This window comes from Haliotis rubra, unplaced genomic scaffold, assembly GCF_003918875.1.
Source record: "Haliotis rubra isolate DU_JTF1 unplaced genomic scaffold, ASM391887v1 Scf897, whole genome shotgun sequence".
NCBI classification, from domain to species: Eukaryota; Metazoa; Mollusca; class Gastropoda; order Lepetellida; family Haliotidae; genus Haliotis; species Haliotis rubra.
Window position 1 is genome coordinate 165,931 of NW_025767631.1, and position 20,734 is coordinate 186,664.

At 41.7% G+C, this 20,734-nt stretch overlaps 3 protein-coding genes across 43 annotated transcripts; 2 read left to right on the forward strand and 1 right to left on the reverse strand.

Annotated features, from left to right (window-relative positions):
* Positions 1-389: 389 nt before the first annotated feature.
* LOC124263735 (PRELI domain-containing protein 2-like) lies at positions 390-6,027 on the reverse strand. 41 transcript variants are annotated; one of them, XM_046698413.1, is made up of 9 exons: positions 5,903-6,027; positions 4,761-4,818; positions 3,310-3,383; positions 2,857-3,017; positions 2,519-2,624; positions 1,676-2,380; positions 1,560-1,627; positions 1,492-1,515; positions 390-1,431 (listed from the first exon to the last, which is right to left on the reverse strand). In XM_046698413.1, exons 1-6 carry the CDS (start codon positions 5,975-5,977, stop codon positions 2,306-2,308), a joined length of 549 nt encoding a protein of 182 aa, XP_046554369.1. In that variant the 5' UTR covers positions 5,978-6,027; the 3' UTR covers positions 390-1,431; positions 1,492-1,515; positions 1,560-1,627; positions 1,676-2,305. The 41 variants fall into 41 exon arrangements, with proteins under 41 accessions (XP_046554369.1, XP_046554380.1, XP_046554385.1 ...); XM_046698424.1 differs by having other exon boundaries at positions 390-1,369; positions 1,560-1,581; positions 1,644-2,380; XM_046698429.1 differs by having other exon boundaries at positions 390-1,203; positions 1,250-1,273; positions 1,348-1,431; positions 1,478-2,380.
* A 1,456-nt stretch (positions 6,028-7,483) lies between these two features.
* On the forward strand, positions 7,484-9,823 carry LOC124263746. Its single transcript, XM_046698452.1, has one exon. The coding sequence runs from the start codon at positions 7,671-7,673 to the stop codon at positions 8,118-8,120; it is 450 nt and encodes a 149-aa protein (XP_046554408.1). The 5' UTR covers positions 7,484-7,670; the 3' UTR covers positions 8,121-9,823.
* Positions 9,824-17,784: 7,961 nt separating this feature from the next.
* LOC124263728 lies at positions 17,785-18,180 on the forward strand. The gene has a single exon (XM_046698392.1). It carries the CDS (start codon positions 17,785-17,787, stop codon positions 18,178-18,180), a length of 396 nt encoding a protein of 131 aa, XP_046554348.1.
* The last annotated feature ends 2,554 nt before the right edge of the window (positions 18,181-20,734 follow it).

Sequence of the window (20,734 nt, forward strand, 5' to 3'; positions counted from 1 at the left end):
GGATCCACCATAGCAGTATACCAAGATATATTTTAAATGTATCTGTTGTACATGAAGATGCATTTTGGATCCACTTCTGTAGTACATGAAGATGAATTTGGTATCCACTTCTGTAGTACACCGAGATGTATTTTGGATCTGCCTCAGCAGTCCACATTGATGTATGTGGGATCAACCTTCACAGTACATCAAGAAATATTTTGGATCCATCTAAGCAGTACACTAAATTGTACTTGTGGATCAACCTCGACACATAAATGTCTCTGTAGTACAGATGTATTTTGGACATACTTCTGAGGTTCACCAAGATGTATTTCCATTTAAACAAACAAATCACAAGCAGTACTTCAAACAAAATATATGTAACATTTAATAAGATCAAAACAGTACCAGTAAAGAATCATTTTAATATCAAAACAATACACAACATTAAACATGTCAAATATCTGTTGACTAGCAGCAAGGATCGCCATAGCAACACAGAACAAAAGAATGATATAAGAGTATCAGCCACAAAAATGATAATCAACATGGTTGTAATGGGCTAGTATGTCCATGGACCTGACAATGTTTCAGGTGATAAAATGAAAACTTAACAAAAAATACATACTGCCTTATACACTTAGAAATGACAAAGCAGATAGTTATTAACACCATAGTCAGTTAAAACCATTTAAATTGTTTTCAGATTTGAACTTAATTTAAACTTTAATGACCAATACTGTCACCTAAATTAGTAAAACATATCACTAGCAGATATGTTTAGAACTTGGTCATGGTTATTTGGGGCAGGGAGCTTAACATGTCGAATGTTGTAAGGCAGCACATGTTACCTTTGGCACTATCATTACCTGATGTGTATATTGCAAAGTCATCATTTGATTATACGTCAACAAAATACATGACTTATATCATTAAACAATCATATACATAACAAAGGTGACAGAGGTATTGAAATATCACTGAAATAATGCTGTTAAAGCTGCAACATTGTATTCTAGCCACTGTACTTCCTAGACCTAATCAGCTGTCTCCAGTACAAATACATGTCAGTACCTCTACCTGTCCAACCTACACATGTCAGTACTTCAATGTGTCAGCACCTCTAAATGTCCATGACTCTACCTGGCAGTACCTCTACCTGTCCACGCCTACACATGTCAGTACCTCTACATGTCCACCCCTACCTGTCAGTACCTCTACCTGTCCACATCTCTACCTGTCAGTAACTCTACCCGTCCACCTCTACCTGTCCATCCCTACCTGTCAGTACCTCTACCCATCCACCTCTACCTGTCAGTACCTCTACCCATCCACCTCTACCTGTCAGTATCTCTACCTGTCCACCTCTACCTGTCAGTACCTCTACCTGTCAACCCCTACACATGTCAGTACCTCTACATGTCCACCCCTTCCTGTCAGTACCTCTACCTGTCCACATCTCTACCTGTCAGTAACTCTACCCATCCACCTCTACCTGTCCATCCCTACCTGTCCACCCCTACCTGTCAGTACCTCTACCCATCCCCCTCTACCTGTCAGTACCTCTACCCATCCACCTCTACCTGTCAGTACCTCTACCTGTCCATCCCTACCTGTCAGTACCTTTACCTGTCCACACCCCTACCTGTCCACCCCTCTACCTGTCAGTACCTCTGCCTGTCGACACCTCTACTTGTCAGAGTTTTTTCTCTTTTTAACCTTGTGTCTCTTTACAGTTATTGTGTTTGGTTTAACACCACTGTGAGAAGTACAGGTGTTATACCACAGCGTGTCAGGTTCATGTGGGAGGAATGCCTGAAGTAATGCAGGTCTCAGATATCATCTTAGACATCACAATTCCCTGTAGAGAGTTGCTTCCCTTGGGCATATGACAACTGTATCATCGTGGGTTCAAATTCCTGTTTGCCGAGGTTCCACTTCAGTGTGATAGCACCACACACTAGATCATGGGTTTCATCAAAGTATACACATCCTGGACCTACCTCACGTCAAGCAGCACTCACACACTCATACAGTGGCTAATTCCAGGAACCATTACACTAAACATATGGGAGAGTATTGAGAATGTGAGTCAAATAACTTCAGTAATATCTATATTGAACATCATTTCTGGCACCGGTATCAAGATAACAGAATCAGCAGGTACAACATATTAACAAACCCATACAGTATGTATGATTGAACATCATTCAATTTCATCAACTATTTTCCAGATTGTCTGTCTTCAGAAGTATCATGGTAAAAGTCATGTCCGCCGACAGCACCCAGGTGTAAGTCTACCTGGTGAACACCGACAGTCAGGTCACGACACATTGTCCTGGGGAAGGTAAGCTTGGCTTTCCCTCTCCTGCAGAAGGTCATCCATTATTCTCAAGCCCTGCAACAGAGAACCAAGAGATGTGTCAGTTTCTAGGGTATGAGCCAAACAGCATTAATGTCGGCATACAGATTTGAAAAGTTGTCAAAATATGAGTTCAGTAAAGAAATGACAGACACAAGATGAAACATAACTCACTCTCCTGACTCCCGACTGCAAAAATCTCTGAGCAAACAGCTCCAGCACGCGCCCAAATGCTCCAAATGCCTTCACCTCCACGACTCCATGCTGTTCAAGGACCGTCCTGAAATAATGTCGGAAGATGACAACACATGATGTATTATATAGTGTTCAACAAGTGCAGATGTCATGTCTGTCTGTCTGTTTACAGCTATAGTTCATAGTGTTTTGAAATTTTTGTTCCAATTCAGAGCGGATTTGTGCAGTTACTTTATGTTTAGACCCGAGGTCTTGAGTTATAGAGAAATTTCTGGAACTACAAGCATTAATCCAGAATAATCTTCTCAGATTCATACCACTTTGGATTCTCGTGACTTGGCCTGAATGTTGATTCCTCCCATATATGGGCATACTTGGACCATGTGATATTAGAACTCCGCAGATGAAACTCAGGCTTATGAAAATTCAGCCAGGCCTCTTCTTCAAGGAGGAAATTCTGCTCGTTCAGCACATTTATCTGATGGATGAAATATGTTCAAGAGCAAGGTTAGATAATCAATAAATGTTTTAAAAAATCAAGCAGAATGTTAATATGGTGCACCAACTGATCAGATTACCTATGTGTAGGAACAAGCTACAACAGTAAAATCTACATAGCAATAGTTCAAGCAATACTGCAAAAGTTAAACATACACCGCAATAGTTCAACCTTGATTGCAGTAACTGAACCAATATTGCAAAAGTTGAATCTACAATTAATGAAATGGCACTGTTGCCATGGTAAAAGTGTCAGAGGCTGACTGACTTACAGTTCTCAGTATGCTGGGGATGACATTTGCACACACCGCAATCCTTCTCCAGTACTCTATACCACGTGCAGCATCTGAAACATTGCTGTCAGTGAATGAGTCCAGTTGGAATGAAACAACATCACCAAGGTCTGTCTATAGACAGCTGGTGAGTCAAGGAGGTGTTGTACATTGTAGACAGTATAAAAGATCAAATGGTGGAGAATGGTAATTGGTGAGTCATGGACTGACTGACTGACTGACTGACTGAGTTTGGTTTTACGCTGCTTTTAGCAATATTCCAGCAACATCACGGCTGGGGACACCAGAAATGGGCTTCACACATTGTACCCATGTGGGGATTCGAACCCGGTCTTCGGCGTGGTGAGTCATGGAGAAGGTGTTGTAGATTGTAGACAGTATAAAAGATCAAATGGTGGAGAATGGTAATTTGGTGAGTCATGGAGAAGGTGTTGTAGATTGTAGACTGTATAAAAGATCAAATGGTGGAGAATGGATCTACAGATATTAGAATTCTATAGATATTAGAATGGCAAAATAATATATCATCAAGGATGATTTTACTCTGAATTGAACAGTACTATCTGAGTAATGTTAGAAGCTGAAAGTGATGCTGTCAACATTTACAATTTTGATGAAATTCGTGAGTACTGGCAGGTTGGTGAAGGGTCTGGGGTGACTACTACAGTAAAATTAGGGATTCAAACCTCTGGAAAGTACATTTGACCCTTTAAACTACTGGGCTAACCACAGTCAGAGAGAATGCTGGAGTCTCACGGTCGGAACTTGTCAGGTTTCACTCTGATTACCATGTTTTCATGGCAGTATATGGACTGATCTTAGCTGTGTTTAAAATTCATAAGTGCCAAATTTGAATATACTCAGATTTCAGACAAGCCCTACAACAAAATTCATACACTGATGTGTTCTCTTTGTGACAACCCCATTCTTGCTGTGATCTGCTCTTGTAACAAGAATGTATACTAAGGACCTAGGCTGCATTGAAATCCTGCCTATTGAAATGACATAAGATGTATGTATTTGTACAGATTTCCTGTTTGTGGGCCATAAAATACATTGCTTCTATTCACAGGCTTGCTGCAGCCCAGATATATTCTATGCATGCTGGAAACATGAACGTAAAAACATGCACACTAGGGTACACCCAGAACAAGACAATCCATACGTTGTTTATATAAATGTGGTTTCCACGGCACACAACTGATGGATAACCTGTACCCACTCATGTCTAATCACCTCTGTTGTTAAGATTTTAAACATTATTGCTCATATTCGTATCTCTGGCAATGCCCTGTAACAACTTAAATTGCAGAAAATCTGTTTAGTATTTCCAATCTCTTCTGCAAAATATCAACTTCATAGCAAAACATTGATTAAACATATTTTCAATTGATACATGTTTTTTTCTTTTGTCACTTACGCTGACGTACCTCTATTGTGTTCCAGGGTGTCAACTCTCACAACAAACTTCTCCCCTTTACTAGGATACTGAAACATTAATATGAACATTTCAACATCTCACCTTAGTTAGTGTATGAATAGTTCACTTTCAAGACAACGAACTGAAAATTTGAACATGTTCAGTAAATATAAATGACATACTTTAATCATTTTTAAACCAGTGAAGATCCATGTTAGTAAGAGGTAACATTCGGAATAACTACTGGCCTGCTAGCCAAATGCTAGCTGATTGTGAATTGGGCCAGTAATATATTGTTAAAGCTATCCCGACTGGCTAGCTGAAAATCTCAGATAATTTGTTCTTTAGCCAATGCGCATGAATATGATGAAGTCAATTAGTAAGGTGTTAAAAGTCTGTCCGCAAAAGTTTATCTTGTCACACGAAGAGGCTTCTATAAAAATGTTAATAGCATTGCACAAATGAGTTTGGAACCATTACAATACACATGTAACATTTAACATCTTCAATATTAATTACCAAACATCACACCAATTCTGACCGATGTGCATTTTGATATTGATATTTTGCAGGGCCAGGGAAGTTATGATGTGGGCTAGCAACATTTTTACTTAACTAGCCTCCCTTGCCTGTGACTTTTCAAAATTATTTCATACTCTGGTAAGAGGCGACTAATGGGATTAAGTGGTCAGGTTGCTGACTTGATTCAAGTATGTTTACAATGACCTTTACAATAGCATTCTGTAGATTGGTGGATTGTCAGGTCCTGAGTTGCTTAATTACATATCTCTGTTATGTAGCTGGAATATTGTTGAGTGCAGCGTTAAAAAACTGAAAAACGAGTAAAATACTGTTTATTGTGAAATTCCTAAATGGCCAATATTTCATGTGCCTGATGTTGCAAGTAACTAGATCTATCTGCAACGCCTTCAGTTGAAATAACACGAAGGCAAGTGGCCTGACAACTCGACCCACCAGTCGCTTCCTACGTCATGAAACTGTTGCGATTCTTCAGATCTGCATCATGTTTAACATAAGTTGTTTAAGTTTCACAAGGCTGTAGATAGTTTGTGCCACGCCCACTGTCACTGTCAGTTTGCCTGACACAGCGGGTCGTCTGCCCCTAGCCAGAGCTCCACTGAACTGCAGTACCTTCTGGAAGTGTGTATTTGCGACAAACTCAAGCCGATACTTGAATAAATGTTGTATAGTCACTGACACCACCATGTTTGAGGCAATTTCTTCTAAAAGGACGATATAACACACGCCGCACTGTGCGATATCTGTACACCGGAACTGGAGAGCTCCTAGATATTATACGCCGCTTCTAGTAATCTCCTACACACGGAAGCGTATCACAAATAAGTACTTTGTCAAGATAAGGTCCCTGCCTATTTTTATTATGCGCTCAAATGAAGCATTTGACTGCATCATATTTTTTCAAATGGAATCGAGAAAAGGGTTGATTGGAGTATTCGTTTGTAAAGTTGTGTAGGGGTACAGAAACTAAACAATAGTGGTGTGTGTGTGTGAGAGAGAGATACGTCGCGCACGTATGTTATCCTAATTCATGTTTCTCACATGTAAATATGTATACCCTTGTAACATATGTTATATTTGGGATTTCACTTTCTTTGTAAAGCACAGATTTTAGTACTTTTGTTGGGTTGAGTCCGATCAGGGATTCGAACCCACACCCTCAGAGTCAGGCACCTGACATTTGACCACTTTCTAAATGGCATTGTGTATTTCATGTATATCTTTGACCTTCCAGTGAGAGGCAGTGGACTACGAGAGCGAAACCAACGTACAATCAATAAATGTCATAATCTTGTCCAAGTCTAGATAGAATGATAACAGGGGAATCATATGATAGATTCGAGTGTTTTTCTAATCAAATATCGTGTAAAAGTTAAAGCACAACGGTTAGAAGACAGGGTGTGAAGCAGAATTAAGATGATCTAAACAGGTTTCGGAACGGATAATCTCAGTATCTTCGCGGTGAAAACAATTGACTAGCCATCAGACTACATATGGCAGGTATTTACTCACATGGTTTTCGTAATAAATGCTTCTCACTAATATATTCTCTGTGGCCATTGTGCAAATGTAAAACAGAAGAACAAACAATTCATATATATTAATAGCATCTATCATTAGCCATTACCCCATTCATGTTTCAGTAATCGTAATAGGAAAAGTCAAACTTGGACTGACCCAATTTTAGTAAGAAAATTGTCTTACGAGCAAACGCATTGTGAAGACAAGAAATAAGTATTGTATTGACAATACGCCTGTGTCCGTGAAATACAGCTAATTATATAACAGACTTGATCATCGTCAACAGATATTATCAGAGCTGGAGTATGTGAGTCGAATACAACCGGTTGTGCATGCATATCTCATTCTGTTTTGTGATTTGGTTCAAAACAAGAACTTCACTCCCATCAAACTTCACTCTGAGTATATTTCGATGCAGTAATTTTTTTATGTCTATTTATATTTATGTCATTTTCCTAATGGAGGCCAATTTATTTTTATGTTTGTACACCAAGCCCTATCTACAATCTACTCAATCATCAAATGAAAGTCAAACATTCGTTCGGAGAAAAAAATCTTCTTAGTGACGTTACGTCACAGATAAGAAATAGGCCCCGATCGAGCACACGACAACGTAGCGTTATGTCATGACGACGGGTAGTTCGGTATCCATGTACGGGGCGTAGTGACGCGTAGACAATAGCGATAGCACAGTCGGTGAGCACACGGGTGTAAGTCGAGGACCGCGGAGATAAGTCTGATATTGATCCGTACTAGCCAGGGGAGCTCGGTCGCCCAGAACGATCAACAAGAACCTCCTCAAGAAGGACTGAGGCAAAGTGAGAGAAGACTAGCAGAAGGTTATAACAAACTCCCCACGATGGCACAGCTCGAAGTCAGACCCCAGGCCCCCATCAACAAGGAACTGGGTGAAACTCAGACAACTGGATTTAATCCCAATCTCCACACCCTGACGTGGGAGCGCTTGGAAACTCTTCGACTGAAATCTTTGGGTATTCCCAACCGCTTTTCTCGGCATTGTAACACCTTCACCCAAAGAAATGTGACGAAGAGCCAAGTTCGGCCACCAGTTACACCCACGTTCGAGCAGACCCTCCGAGCCTCCACCCAGCCGGTTTTTACCAAACAGAAGACAACCAAAATTGGTGCCATGGGAACCGCCAAAACGCCTAATTCTCTTGCACCATTCTACACTCTTGGCAAACCAACGTGCGGCTTTTTCTTCAGCAGAGTCACGGACAACAAGAAGCGAGACTTCGGTATCCCACCCAGTGATCTTGTCCAGTGGCGGTCTTTCGTTATGCACTGATGTCCGGTCGTGCTCATGGACATGGCCGGTGTTTTGCGGCCTGAAATATTTAGTGGAATGTGATCCCTGATTGATCTGTGGGTTGTTGCCAGGTGATTGATATTGTTCAACGTTTTTTATAGGATACCCCGCTTCCCGCAGAGTGAAACCACGAACCATATACTGTCTCTCCATCTGTGTCTCTTTGGCCAACACTGTGCTTGTTTCCTCTATAAACAATGATAAACAGTAAAGGAACTACGTCATCTAACCACGTGCAGTTGGTTTGTATCGATAAAATGTCTTTAAATACTTTGAATATTACTTGAAAACTCCACATGTCCAAATTGCCCACACTGACATGTGTATTATTTAAGATAACTGTGTTGATTTGTAACTGTGAAATATATTGCCTAAGTGAAGCATTGTAAAATGTGTAACTGAGATTTGGATATTTTTATATGTAAAAACTCTTTGAAAACAAAGTATTATTTTGAGAATGATTATCATGAAACGTTTTGCTCAATTTTTGTTGCGTTGTTTAGCATGTTACACGGTTCATGTAAATATGTAAGAAAGTGTTCATCCATGTTTGATGCTAAAAATGGAAGAAACAGTCAAATGTCTTTTCGATGCATGGCGACGTAGGGTACTTTAGTATGTTTTGGCCCCTACGATTCCAGTGACTGGCTGTTTTCAGCCTTGTGGTGTTTTTTTTTAATATTTGAAATTTAAGTTTCAAGTATATACTTTCTTTTGTCCGTTAGTTGAGTTTTGTTTGCAATCAAAGTCATACTGTTATATAGTGTAGATAATACCGAACTCAGTATTACGTATTGGAATGTTCTCCAGTTCTGTCGTTTATTTTATCTGTGTTATATTACACTCTCCCAGCCAGGAAACGCACAGGTGTTACCTTCACAGCAAGATAACGTATGTAATTCTGGATCAGTTGCATCCCAATTTCACAGTAAAAAAGATCAAGTTAATATGTTCAGGTCATAGAAGTGAAAGCGTCCGTTCCCAGTTGTCTTCAAAGTTTGATGTGGCCAGCACGAGCCTCCAAAACTGCTCTGCACCGTCCTTAAATTCGACCTTGTGGGATTCTGGCCAATTCATCTTGCAGTTGATCGTCTGAGGCCTGGCTTGACGTTCACGTACGCGTCGGCCATGGTAATCCCACAAGCTTTTCGAAGGGTTTGTGGTCGGGTAATTTGAAAGACCATTTCATAAAGCACTGTACTGTTCCCATTCTGCAGATATTGAATAGGACCATGTGCTGAGTGACGCCTGGATCAACTAGGATGTAAATAAAAAATGTTGCACCATAATACCCTTTAGTGGTCTCTCAGTACGGGGCCAAGATATTGTCTTCTTGCTCGAAATCCCCCTCTCGTAAACGATTGCGTTTTGGCACCCTGTATTCGTTCCATGTAGACAAAAGAGCACTATAACGGTGAAATTAAAACAATCAGACACACATTTTGAAAAATATCTGAAATTCTTTATGTCAGTATCACCCATGCGTTTCTGTTTTGGGAGAGAGTGGACTATGTCTATACATGTATATGGTTGTTGTGTACAGGCTCACATGCACGTGTTGTTTATACTTTCCCATACATCATGCTTGGACATATCTAGGTGGGGTTGACTTATTTTTCTGAGTGAATTGCACGTTAGAATTGTTAATATTTTGTTTTATTGTATATAAATATTATTCATGATACGATTAGTTTGTTGTTCAATCTGCCCCTCATCTTCTGTGATGCAGGGTAGTATATCAACATAAACACAACAGCGCTAAAATGGCCGTGGAGTCAAATAAGAATCGATGGACAGCGGCATCCAGTGTCAGTCTGTCACTACATCCGAAGTCGTCTTAACAAGACATTTGTTTGTTCTGCGAATTGTAGACTATTTTGTGAGACACAACTGCCCCACCACTCATTTGTTTTACTGTGTCGAATGTTTGTTTCACGCTGTAATAGCACGGGTACTTCAAGCCTTGAGTAGACACACTGCGCCAAATGCTGGAATTGAAAACCAAATCCAGGGACAGATGACGATGAATGTCGTAACAAAAGGATTTTAGTATTATTCAATGTCGTACATGCACGATCCGTGAAATCCCGTGGGTGTATCAGCGCGTTACTTCACGGGGAGAGTCACTGAACCCTGGAACCACTAGTGTCGACCTACCGCTGTAGGGGAGATCTGCATGGTGGATTGGGCCGCGTGATTGAAAGCATCACACAGATTGTGTTAATTACGGGTGCCTGAGCCACCAAATGAGTTTTGGCTCATTCTACCAAGGAAAATACCGCATACAGCTGTTGACTCAATTTTTATTGTAAAATCTATACATTGACCTCAAACCTCAGTTTCAAAATCATTTCATCCAAAATCTGGAATTAGATCTGTGTTTGATTTTACATACACTTTCCATCTAAAGACGCAAATCAATGCATGTTTAAATACTATGCGTTTTATCACCATTACAGAATCCGTTGTTTATGGTTGACTGACTGAGTTTGGGTTTACGCCGCTTTTAGCAATATTCAAGCAACATCGCGGCGGGGGACACCAGAAATGGACTTCACACAATGTACCCATGTGGGGAATCGAACCCGGGTCTTCGGCGTGACGTGCCAACGCTTTAACCACTAGGCTACCCCACCGCCCCTGTTGTTTATGGGTTTGCATCCAAGATTTCTCCCAGTTTAATGCTAGGTCGTCCTTTGGTATGTACGCTCGCAAGAATACAACTAGTCTGTCTCACAGTCCCTGAACCACATTAATTTCCCTACTACCAAGCCCTCTCTGCAGTGCTAAAGCCCTAAATAAAGCAAGTCTAGAGTCCCTGAACCACATTAATTTCCCTACTACCAAGCCCTCTCTGCAGTGCTAAAGCCCTAAATAAAGCAAGTCTAAATGCAGATGTTCTTAGTCTCTGAATCTCTGGTCTCCCTAGGGCTCCTTTTCAATATAAATGGGCTTGTTTGTTACTATCAAAATTATATATATTCAGAGACTAAGCCTTAGTCTGGAGTACAACGTGCGACGTCCAATCTTGGTGTGCTCTGCTGTGAAAAAGCTTCAATAATGCTGAAATAGAGACCCCTCGCTCGCTCGCTCTCACTCACTCACTCCAAGGAAAATAGTATTTTCTGTGCTCAGTGGCTAATCACAGGATCATCTCTTAGATGAATAGATTTAGAGCTATCTACACAGTATAAAGCATATTCTGCCACTGCTTGTATGAATAACGGCAGGACGTTTCATGTATAACCGACACCACTGCTGAATCGTGCACGGCGTGACTCACAGTCGGTCCGTCAATACCAGGCAGGTCTTCCAGGCATTAATTATTAATCAGGCCTCCCGCTTGCATTCACAAAACTGTTCAGAACCTTGTATCAATGTTTAATACTCTCTCAGGGGCGACAGCCTCTTAAAGGGAGCTTTCTTACGGATGAATGAGACTACTTGTAATTATTTGGGTGAGCGAGTTTATTGGTTTCCTATCAAAGTGTATTGGGTCATGTACCCCTCCTTCTTAATAAGGTGGGCTTACCGACCGTCCAAATGTTGTATTCAACTTGCGTATCAACACAGAGGTTAAACGGCTGTACCAACAGCACAAGCGTAATACGAGTATGTAAATAATCTACCTATATACATAAATCGTGGTAATAAGTAAAAATTGTAGAAATATATCTTGTCATTAATATAATATTATTATTGTCATCATCATCATACATGTTATTTATACTATGGAGGTTAACTGTCAATGTGTACAGAGAGGCCAAGGGTGTACTTTACAGGGTACATACAGTGTATCAGACAGATGGTTGAACAGAACGACGATAATGGCGTAGAAACATGATACAGTGCAACACGTATGTGCCACGGGTCGTACACTGGAACAACTGTCGAAAAGTAGGGCACAAAATAGTTTCTTAGACAGGACATGGAATTAAAGAAACAAGTAATTATTGATTAATGAATAAGCAATTGTATTCAGAGCTAAGGTGAGGCCAATCTTTGTTGTTGTTATCAGAGGCGTAGGAACAGGGGGGGTGGGCTCAAGACGAAACCATATCTACCTTCCCATAACTACAATTTCATTTTGATTTTCAATACTTTACATAAAATATAACACACACACACACACACACACACACACACACACACACACACACACACACACACACCCAACCGCTCTGAAGGATGGGATTAAGGAAAATCAAGTGTCAAATACAGAAACTTTATTTCATTTAACAATGTTTTATCAAGATGTACGCGAAACACCAAACACACGTGTACTAGATTTACAAAACACTAGATAACACTGAATTCTTAGATCATAAACTTTACAGTTACTTTTTTTGCCTGATTGAAAGTCATGTGACCTAATTTCGAAGGATTTTGTCCGTTAACTGTCCGCCCATCTTTATATTTGTCTGTGCGACTGCCCCGCTGTGATATTGCTGGAATATTGCTAAAAGCGGCGTAAAACCAAACTTACTCACTCACTCACTCACTATATGCGACTGCACGAGGCCTTTGAATCTGAAACTGTATCTATTAACGAATCTTCGGGACATTTCTCATGATTATGTGCATCACTTGAATTGTTTATGCCTTTGCTATTGGGAATATTTTACCTTGTAATATTTTGGTATATGTTATTTTCAACCCACCCACGCGCATTGACCTTCCCGACTCAGTTTGTCTGGTTTGGACATCTTGCTGCTCACAACGTACTCATCAGATTTATAAATCGTAGCAGTTGCTCAGTCAATTCTGCATTACAAAACGTCCTAGATTCTGTATGCACATGTTATGCCCTGTTACGCGACATATTCTGCTGTGTTATTGCATGCAGCTCCACCCCCGGCCTGCTTGTACTTGTACTTCGTGTACCACTGGGTCGTGTGGAACATGTTTGCCCACTGTCAGTATGTAATGTGTAGATCCATGAACACGCCGTGAGGATGTTGGTTATGAAGATACCCGGATTGTTTCCGGAGTCATGCTACCGAGACATGGGCCTACTCTCTTATAACATTTGTAATCTGTAGGCGAGCTACAGAACCTTGTTGCTCTGTTGTCTTATGTCAATACACACTGATAGCATTCTTTTTTGTTTGGGTTCCTATTTGCTCCTCGAATTTTCACTAATTTTCTATCTGGTCTAATAAACTGCTGCTTCTTCTTAGCCGAGAAGAGAACATATTAATTGACGAGTATTTGTTTGTGGAGAAGGGCTAAGTGAAAGGTGTTACCTATCAGTGTTTATTATCCTTCCTTGTCAGGCACGTGGTCGGAGTTTCATTCCGACGATGTAACAAGTCGAACGCCTTTTCTTCAGATTCAGTACGTCATATGGATTCATATTACTCTAACATGATGTATAAAACAGTAATCCAATAAGCTGGTGTATGGCTGGTGGGTGAATATACCCCGTGGACCCTGTACATGACCTCTAGGCGATGTGGTCGGTAGAGATAACCCCGTACACGTCTGACTGGGTACTCACTGAGCAATCAACTACTGCCTATGTTCGTATTGTCTTAGGCGATTGATTAGCCCCGTTGTTTCGGCGTTCCCACTTCACATCGGATCCATGGGTTCGATTCCCCACATGGGTAATTTGGTTGAAACCCCAGTCGTATAAGTGCTGGAATATTACTAAAAGTGACGACAGACTTTCTCTGACTTATTATTTGTATAAGGTTCCCCGTATCCTTATATTTGTTTAACACAAGTAGATTAAGTCGCTAACCCAGTAACCCAGAAACTATGGACTCCGTCCTTGATTTGCCAGTTGTAATATCCTAGCTACAGGTGGTATTGAAAACGTCAGGTGCGACTAAACACCTGGTCACAGGTGCAAAGAAACGCGTAGATAGCCAGACCGCACTCCGATCACAGCTATGTCACAATACACACCTGCCATCCTCTATCAAACTCCTGTTAATTGGAAATCAATAGTCTCATGTATACATGTGCACTTGGGTCGTGTGGTTGACAGGGTACAAGAAAACCGGTTTGTCACTAGCTGTACCGCACAAACATAGTCAAGTACAGTATTAGTGGTACAACCGTGTCTGAAATATGTCTCAATCAAACCTACATGTATATCAAAGTTTAAACTGCTTACACGGTGTACGTGTAAACTCAGCTCATTATCACGTCCCAAGTGGAGCGTTCCTTGTTAATCGTGTGAGATGACTGGCGTCTTCATAATGATATTGCCTGTCCACCAACAGAGCGTGTAACGCATAAACTAATCACTCTGCGTTGGTAGAATCTAACGTGTCTCACCTGGCATATGAGTGGGCCAAGTCAAGATCTTGTCGATCACCAGTCTAATCTCATCAAAACAAAACATGGGGAAAAACGTTATCATTCCCCAAGCATTTCGCGGACAATGCACTTCAACAGTCTGACCCTTGTTGGTTCGCGGAGTGTTTTACACACATATGTGGGGATCCAGGGGTGGTACTGGTCCATTGACGCGTGGTCCGACTCCCTGACATGGCCGACAGTGTGCCATTGTACACCGACACATTGACCAGTGATCATAACATCGATCACTGGATTGTTAGGTCCTTCACAGACTGCCCTCATATAGCCAGAATATTACTGAGTGTGGTGCTTAACAACAAACAGGTGTTTTACCTGTCAACAGTCACGTGTCGTGACCATGTGGTACCAACATACACAGAAACGTGGCGCCCTGAGTTGGAAACTCCTAACCTTACATTAGACTGGAACACTGAAACCAATCAACTATGTCATTGGGCAACACACCCACTCAACGAAGTCATTGGACAACATACCCACTCAACCATGTCATTGGACAACACACCCACTCAACCAAGTCATTGGACAACACACCCACTCAACCAAGTCATTGGACAACACACCCACTCAACCAAGTCATTGGACAACACACCCACTCAACCATGTCATTGGACAACACACCAACTCAACCAAGTCATTGGACAACACCCACTCACCAGTCTGGACAACACAACCAACCATGTCATTGGACAACACACCCACTCAACCAAGTCATTGGACAACACACCCACTCAACCAAGTCATTGGACAACACACACTCAACCAAGTCATTGGACAACACACCCTACTCAACCAAGTCATTGGACAACACACCCACTCAACCATGTCATTGGACAACACAACCAACCATGTCATTGGACAACACACACACCCTCAACCAAGTCATTGGACAACACACCCACTCAACCAAGTCATTGGACAACACACCCACTCAACCAAGCCATTGGACAACACACCCACTCAACCAAGTCATTGGACAACACACCCACTCAACCAAGTCATTTGGACAACACACCCACTCAACCAAGCCAAGTCATTGGACAACACACCCACTCAACCAAGTCATTGGACAACACACCCACTCAACCAAGTCATTGGACAACACACACTCAACCCATTGGACAACACCCACTCAACCACTCAACCCACTCAACCAGTCATTGGACAACACACCCACTCAACCAAGTCATTGGACAACACACCCCCTCAACCAAGTCATTGGACAACACACCCACTCAACCAAGTCATTGGACAACACACCCACTCAACCAAGTCATTGGACAACACACCCACCCACATTGGACAACAACTCAACCAAGTCATTGGACAACACACCCACTCAACCAAAGTCATTGGGACAACACACCCACTCAACCAAGTCATTGGACAACACACCCACTCAACCAAGTCATTGGACACACACCCACTCAACCAAGTCATTGGACAACACACCCACTCAACCAAGTCATTGGACAACACACCCACTCAACCAAGTCATTGGACAACACACCCACTCAACCAAGTCATTGGACAACACACCCACTCAACCAAGTCATTGGACAACACACCCCTCAACCAAGTCATTGGACAACACACCCACTCAACATTGGACAACACAGTCAACCAAGTTGGACAACACACAAGTCACTCAACCAAGTCATTGGACATTGGACACCCACTCAACCAAGTCATTGGACAACACACCCACTCAACCAAGTCATTGGACAACACACCCACTCAACCAAGTCATTGGACAACACACCCACTCAACCAAGTCATTGGACAACACACCCACTCAACCAAGTCATTGGACAACACACCCACTCAACCAAGTCATTGGACAACACACCCACTCAACCAAGTCATTGGACAACACACCCACTCAACCAAGTCATTGGACAACACACCCACTCAACCAAGTCATTGGGACAACATACCCACTCAACCAAGTCATTGGACAACACACACCACTCAACCAAGTCATTGGACAACACACCCACTCAACCAAGTCATTGGACAACACACCCACTCAACCAAGTCATTGGACAACCCACCCACTCAACCAAGTCATTGGACAACACACCCACTCAACCAAGTCATTGGACAACACACCCACTCAACCAAGTCATTGGACAACACACCCACTCAACCAAGTCATTGGACAACACACCCACTCAACCAAGTCATTGGACAACACATGCGTTGGACACTCAACCAAGTCATTGGACAACACACCTACTCAACCAAGTCATTGGGACCACTCAACCAAGTCATTGGACAACACACCCACTCAACCAAGTCATTGGACAACACACCTACTCCACCAAGTCATTGGACAACAACCTACTCAACTATGTCATTGGGACAACACACCCACTCAACCAAGTCATTGGACAACACACCCACTCAACCAAGTCATTGGACAACACACCCACTCAACCAAGTCATTGGACAACACACCCACTCAACCAAGTCATTGGACAACACACCTACTCAACCAAGTCATTGGACAACACACCCACTCAACCAAGTCATTGGGGCAACAGATCCAATCTACAACATCATTGGGCCAACGGATCCAATCAACTATGTCATTGGGACAACACACCCACTCAACCAAGTCATTGGACAACACACCCACTCAACCATGTCATTGGACAACACACCCACTCAACCATGGCATTGGACAACACACCCACTCAACCATGTCATTGGACAACACACCAACTCAACCATGTAATTGGATAAGACACCCAATCAACAATGTCACTCCCACTCAACCACACACATATTTGGGAGAACAGATCCAATCTACAACATCATTGGGACAACATATCCAATCAACAACATCGTTGGGACAACACATCAAATAAACTAAGTCATTGGGGAAACGGATCCAATCGACATCATTACTAGGACAAGGGATCCAATCTACAACATCATTGGGCCAACGGATCCAATCTACATCATTGGGGCAACGGATCCAATTTACAACATCATTGGGGCAACGGATCCAATCTACAACATCATTGGGGAGACGGATCCAATCTACAACATCATTGGGGCAACGGATCCAATCTACAACATCATTGGGACAACGGATCCAATCTACAACATCATTGGGACAACGGATCCAATCGACATCATTACTGGGACAAGGGATACAATCATCAACATCACTGGGGCAACGGATCGAATCTACAACATCATTGGGGCAATGGATCCAATCTACAACATCATTGCTCCTATAATACTGCCATAACTCCAACCCGAAGGTCAAGAATCTAGGGTTATTCTCGATGAAAGTCAGAAAATGGACAAGCAGATCTCCAACATCATTAGCACGGCCCATATGCATCTCAGGAACATTGGAAGACTCCGCAACTATCTGAGTGCTGATGCTACTTCAAAACTTGTCCTATCTCTGGTCATGTCCCGAGTAGATTACTGCAACAGCCTCCTCACCAATGTCAACAAAGATCAGCTACGTCACCTTCAAGCCCTCCAAAACACTGCTGCAAGAATCATTACAAAGTCTAAAGTCTCTGATCACATTACTCCAATTCTAAATGATTTACACTGGCTACCAATCACCGGAAGAATTGACTACAAAACTATTGTAATGGCGTACAAGTGTCTCAATAACGGAATGGCCCCTGACTACCTCGCAGCAGAGTTACTGCCCCTGTATCAGCCCTCGGCTCACTGAGATCACAAAACCAAATGCTAGTGACAGTGCCTAACATCAAAACCAACTTTGGCAAAAGGTGGTTTAAAACTCTTTCAATGCAGCAATGAAGTGGAACGCTCACCGCTTGAACTCAAAACCAGCGAAGTCACTAACATCTTTTAAGACTGGCCTCAAAACATTTCTTTTCAAGTGTCAATTTCCATCTTAAAGCACAGAGCATTTATTAGTGAATGATGCGCTATATAAATGCAATTATTATTATTGGGGCAACGGATCCAACCTACAACATCATTGGGACAACGGATCCAATCGACATCATTACTGGGACAAGGGATACAATCATCAACATCACTGGGGCAACGGATCGAATCTACAACATCATTGGGGCAATGGATCCAATCTACAACATCATTGGGGCAACGGATCCAACCTACAACATCATTGGGACAACGGATCCAATCGACATCATTACTGGGACAAGGGATACAATCTACAACATCACTGGGGCAATGGATCCAATCTACAACATCATTGGGGCAATGGATCCAATCTACAACATCATTGGGGCAACGGATCCAACCTACAACATCATTGGGGCAACAGATCCAATCTACAACATCATTGAGGCAACGGATCCAATCAACTATGTCATTGGGACAACAGATCCAATCTACAACATCATTGGGGCAACGGATCCAATCAACTATGTCATTGGGGCAACAGATCCAATCTACAACATCATTGGGCCAACGGATCCAATCAACTATGTCATTGGGACAACAGATCCAATCTACAACATCACTGGCAACGGATCAATCAACTGTGTCATTGGGACAACACATCCAATCTACAACATCATTTGGGCAACGGATCCAATCAACTATGTCATTAGGACAACAGATCCACTCTACAACATCACTGGGGCAACGGATCCAATCAACTATGTCATTGGGACAACAGATCCAATCTACAACATCATTGGGGCAACGGATCCAATCAACTGTGTCATTGGGGCAAGGGATCCAGTCTACAACATCATTGGGACAACGAATCCAATCTACAACATCATTGGGACAATGCAGGGGTGGGAACAACTTTAAAATTGCTAGTGTACTCCGGTACAGTGGCACATGTAAAATCACATGCCCTGATAATTTGTCCACTATACTGGCCATTTTCTTGTTGATTTTTTACATAAACAACATAATTAACATTGGAAAGTCAACTGGACATCGGTACAGTGTGATATACAAATTTGCTTGCCCGACTGGACAAAACACTGGACTCGGACGTCGGGCAATGGGTTATTTCCATCCCTGCAATGGATCCAATCTACAACATCATTAGAACAATGGATCCAATTGACATCATTACTGGGACAAGGAATACAATCTCCATCATTGGGACAATAGATCAAATCTACATCATTGGGACAATGGATCCAATCTACAACATCACTGGGACAACAGACCCAATCATCTACATCATTGGGACAACGGATCCAATCTACAACGTCATTGGAACAACAGATCCAATCTACAACATCATTGGAACAACAGATCCAATCTACAATATCATTGGGGCAATGGATCCAATTATCAACATCCCTGGCACAAGGGATCCAATCTACAACATCATTGGGACAACAGATCCAGTCTACAACGTCACTGGGACAATGGATCCAATCATCAACATCATTGGGACAATGGATCCAATCAACATCATTGGGACAACGGATCCAATCAACATAATTTGGACAACACTGCCACTACATACCACAACCAATCATCCAATTCACTTGACAACCAATCATCCATGTCACTTGACAACCAATCAGCCAGTTCACGTGACAACCAATCAGCCAGTTCACTTGACAACCAATCATCCAGTTCACTTGACAACCAATCATCCATGTCACTTCACAACCAATCATCCAATTCACTTGACAACCAATCATCCATGTCACTTGACAACCAATCAGCCAGTTCACGTGACAACCAATCAGCCAGTTCATAGTCTGACCACCAATTAAAGAATGTAACCAAATGAAAGAAAGAACATAACTCCCATCTGTACAACATGATATATATTTGTCATGCATAAACAGTTCCACTATACATTGTAACAAATAGGTACAGATCTATATTGCAGCAGCCTTTAGAAAATAAAAGTAAACATCAAAATCAACATAAATAGAGCTGACAAGTGATAAAACTAATTTCGTTACTTGCATAAGTATTGTGGTGTCAAACAGATAATTTCAAAAAATGATTCATGACTAAAATTGCACAAAAGTGATAAAATTTGAATATATCATATTTGACACCTTGTTTAATTCTTCAGATGCCAACAATATAAGCAGTAAATATGTGTAATCTATTCTGAATAAGACAGAACTAAAGCCTAAATTGATAAACAGTAAACAAAAGCATGCACAGTAAAATGTCTTTTCGCTGAACATAAACAAAATAAACACAAAAAACAGGCACAATAGCAAAGGACATTAACACAACTCATCTCTTGCAAAATGAAAACCAAGACTTCATCCTGGACATTGGTAAACATTTTAAAC

Coding starts and splice junctions, on each gene's coding strand:
- LOC124263728 (XM_046698392.1), top strand. CDS start 17,785: ATGGACAAGCAGATCTCCAACATCATTAGCACGGCCCATATGCATCTC.
- LOC124263735 (XM_046698413.1), bottom strand. CDS start 5,977: ATGGTGGTGTCAGTGACTATACAACATTTATTCAAGTATCGGCTTGAG. Junction 4,819..5,902: donor CAAATACACACTTCCAGAAG/GTACTGCAGTTC, acceptor TTAATGTTTCAG/TATCCTAGTAAAGGGGAGAA. Junction 2,381..2,518: donor TGCAGTCGGGAGTCAGGAGA/GTGAGTTATGTT, acceptor TCTCTGTTGCAG/GGCTTGAGAATAATGGATGA.
- LOC124263746 (XM_046698452.1), top strand. CDS start 7,671: ATGGCACAGCTCGAAGTCAGACCCCAGGCCCCCATCAACAAGGAACTG.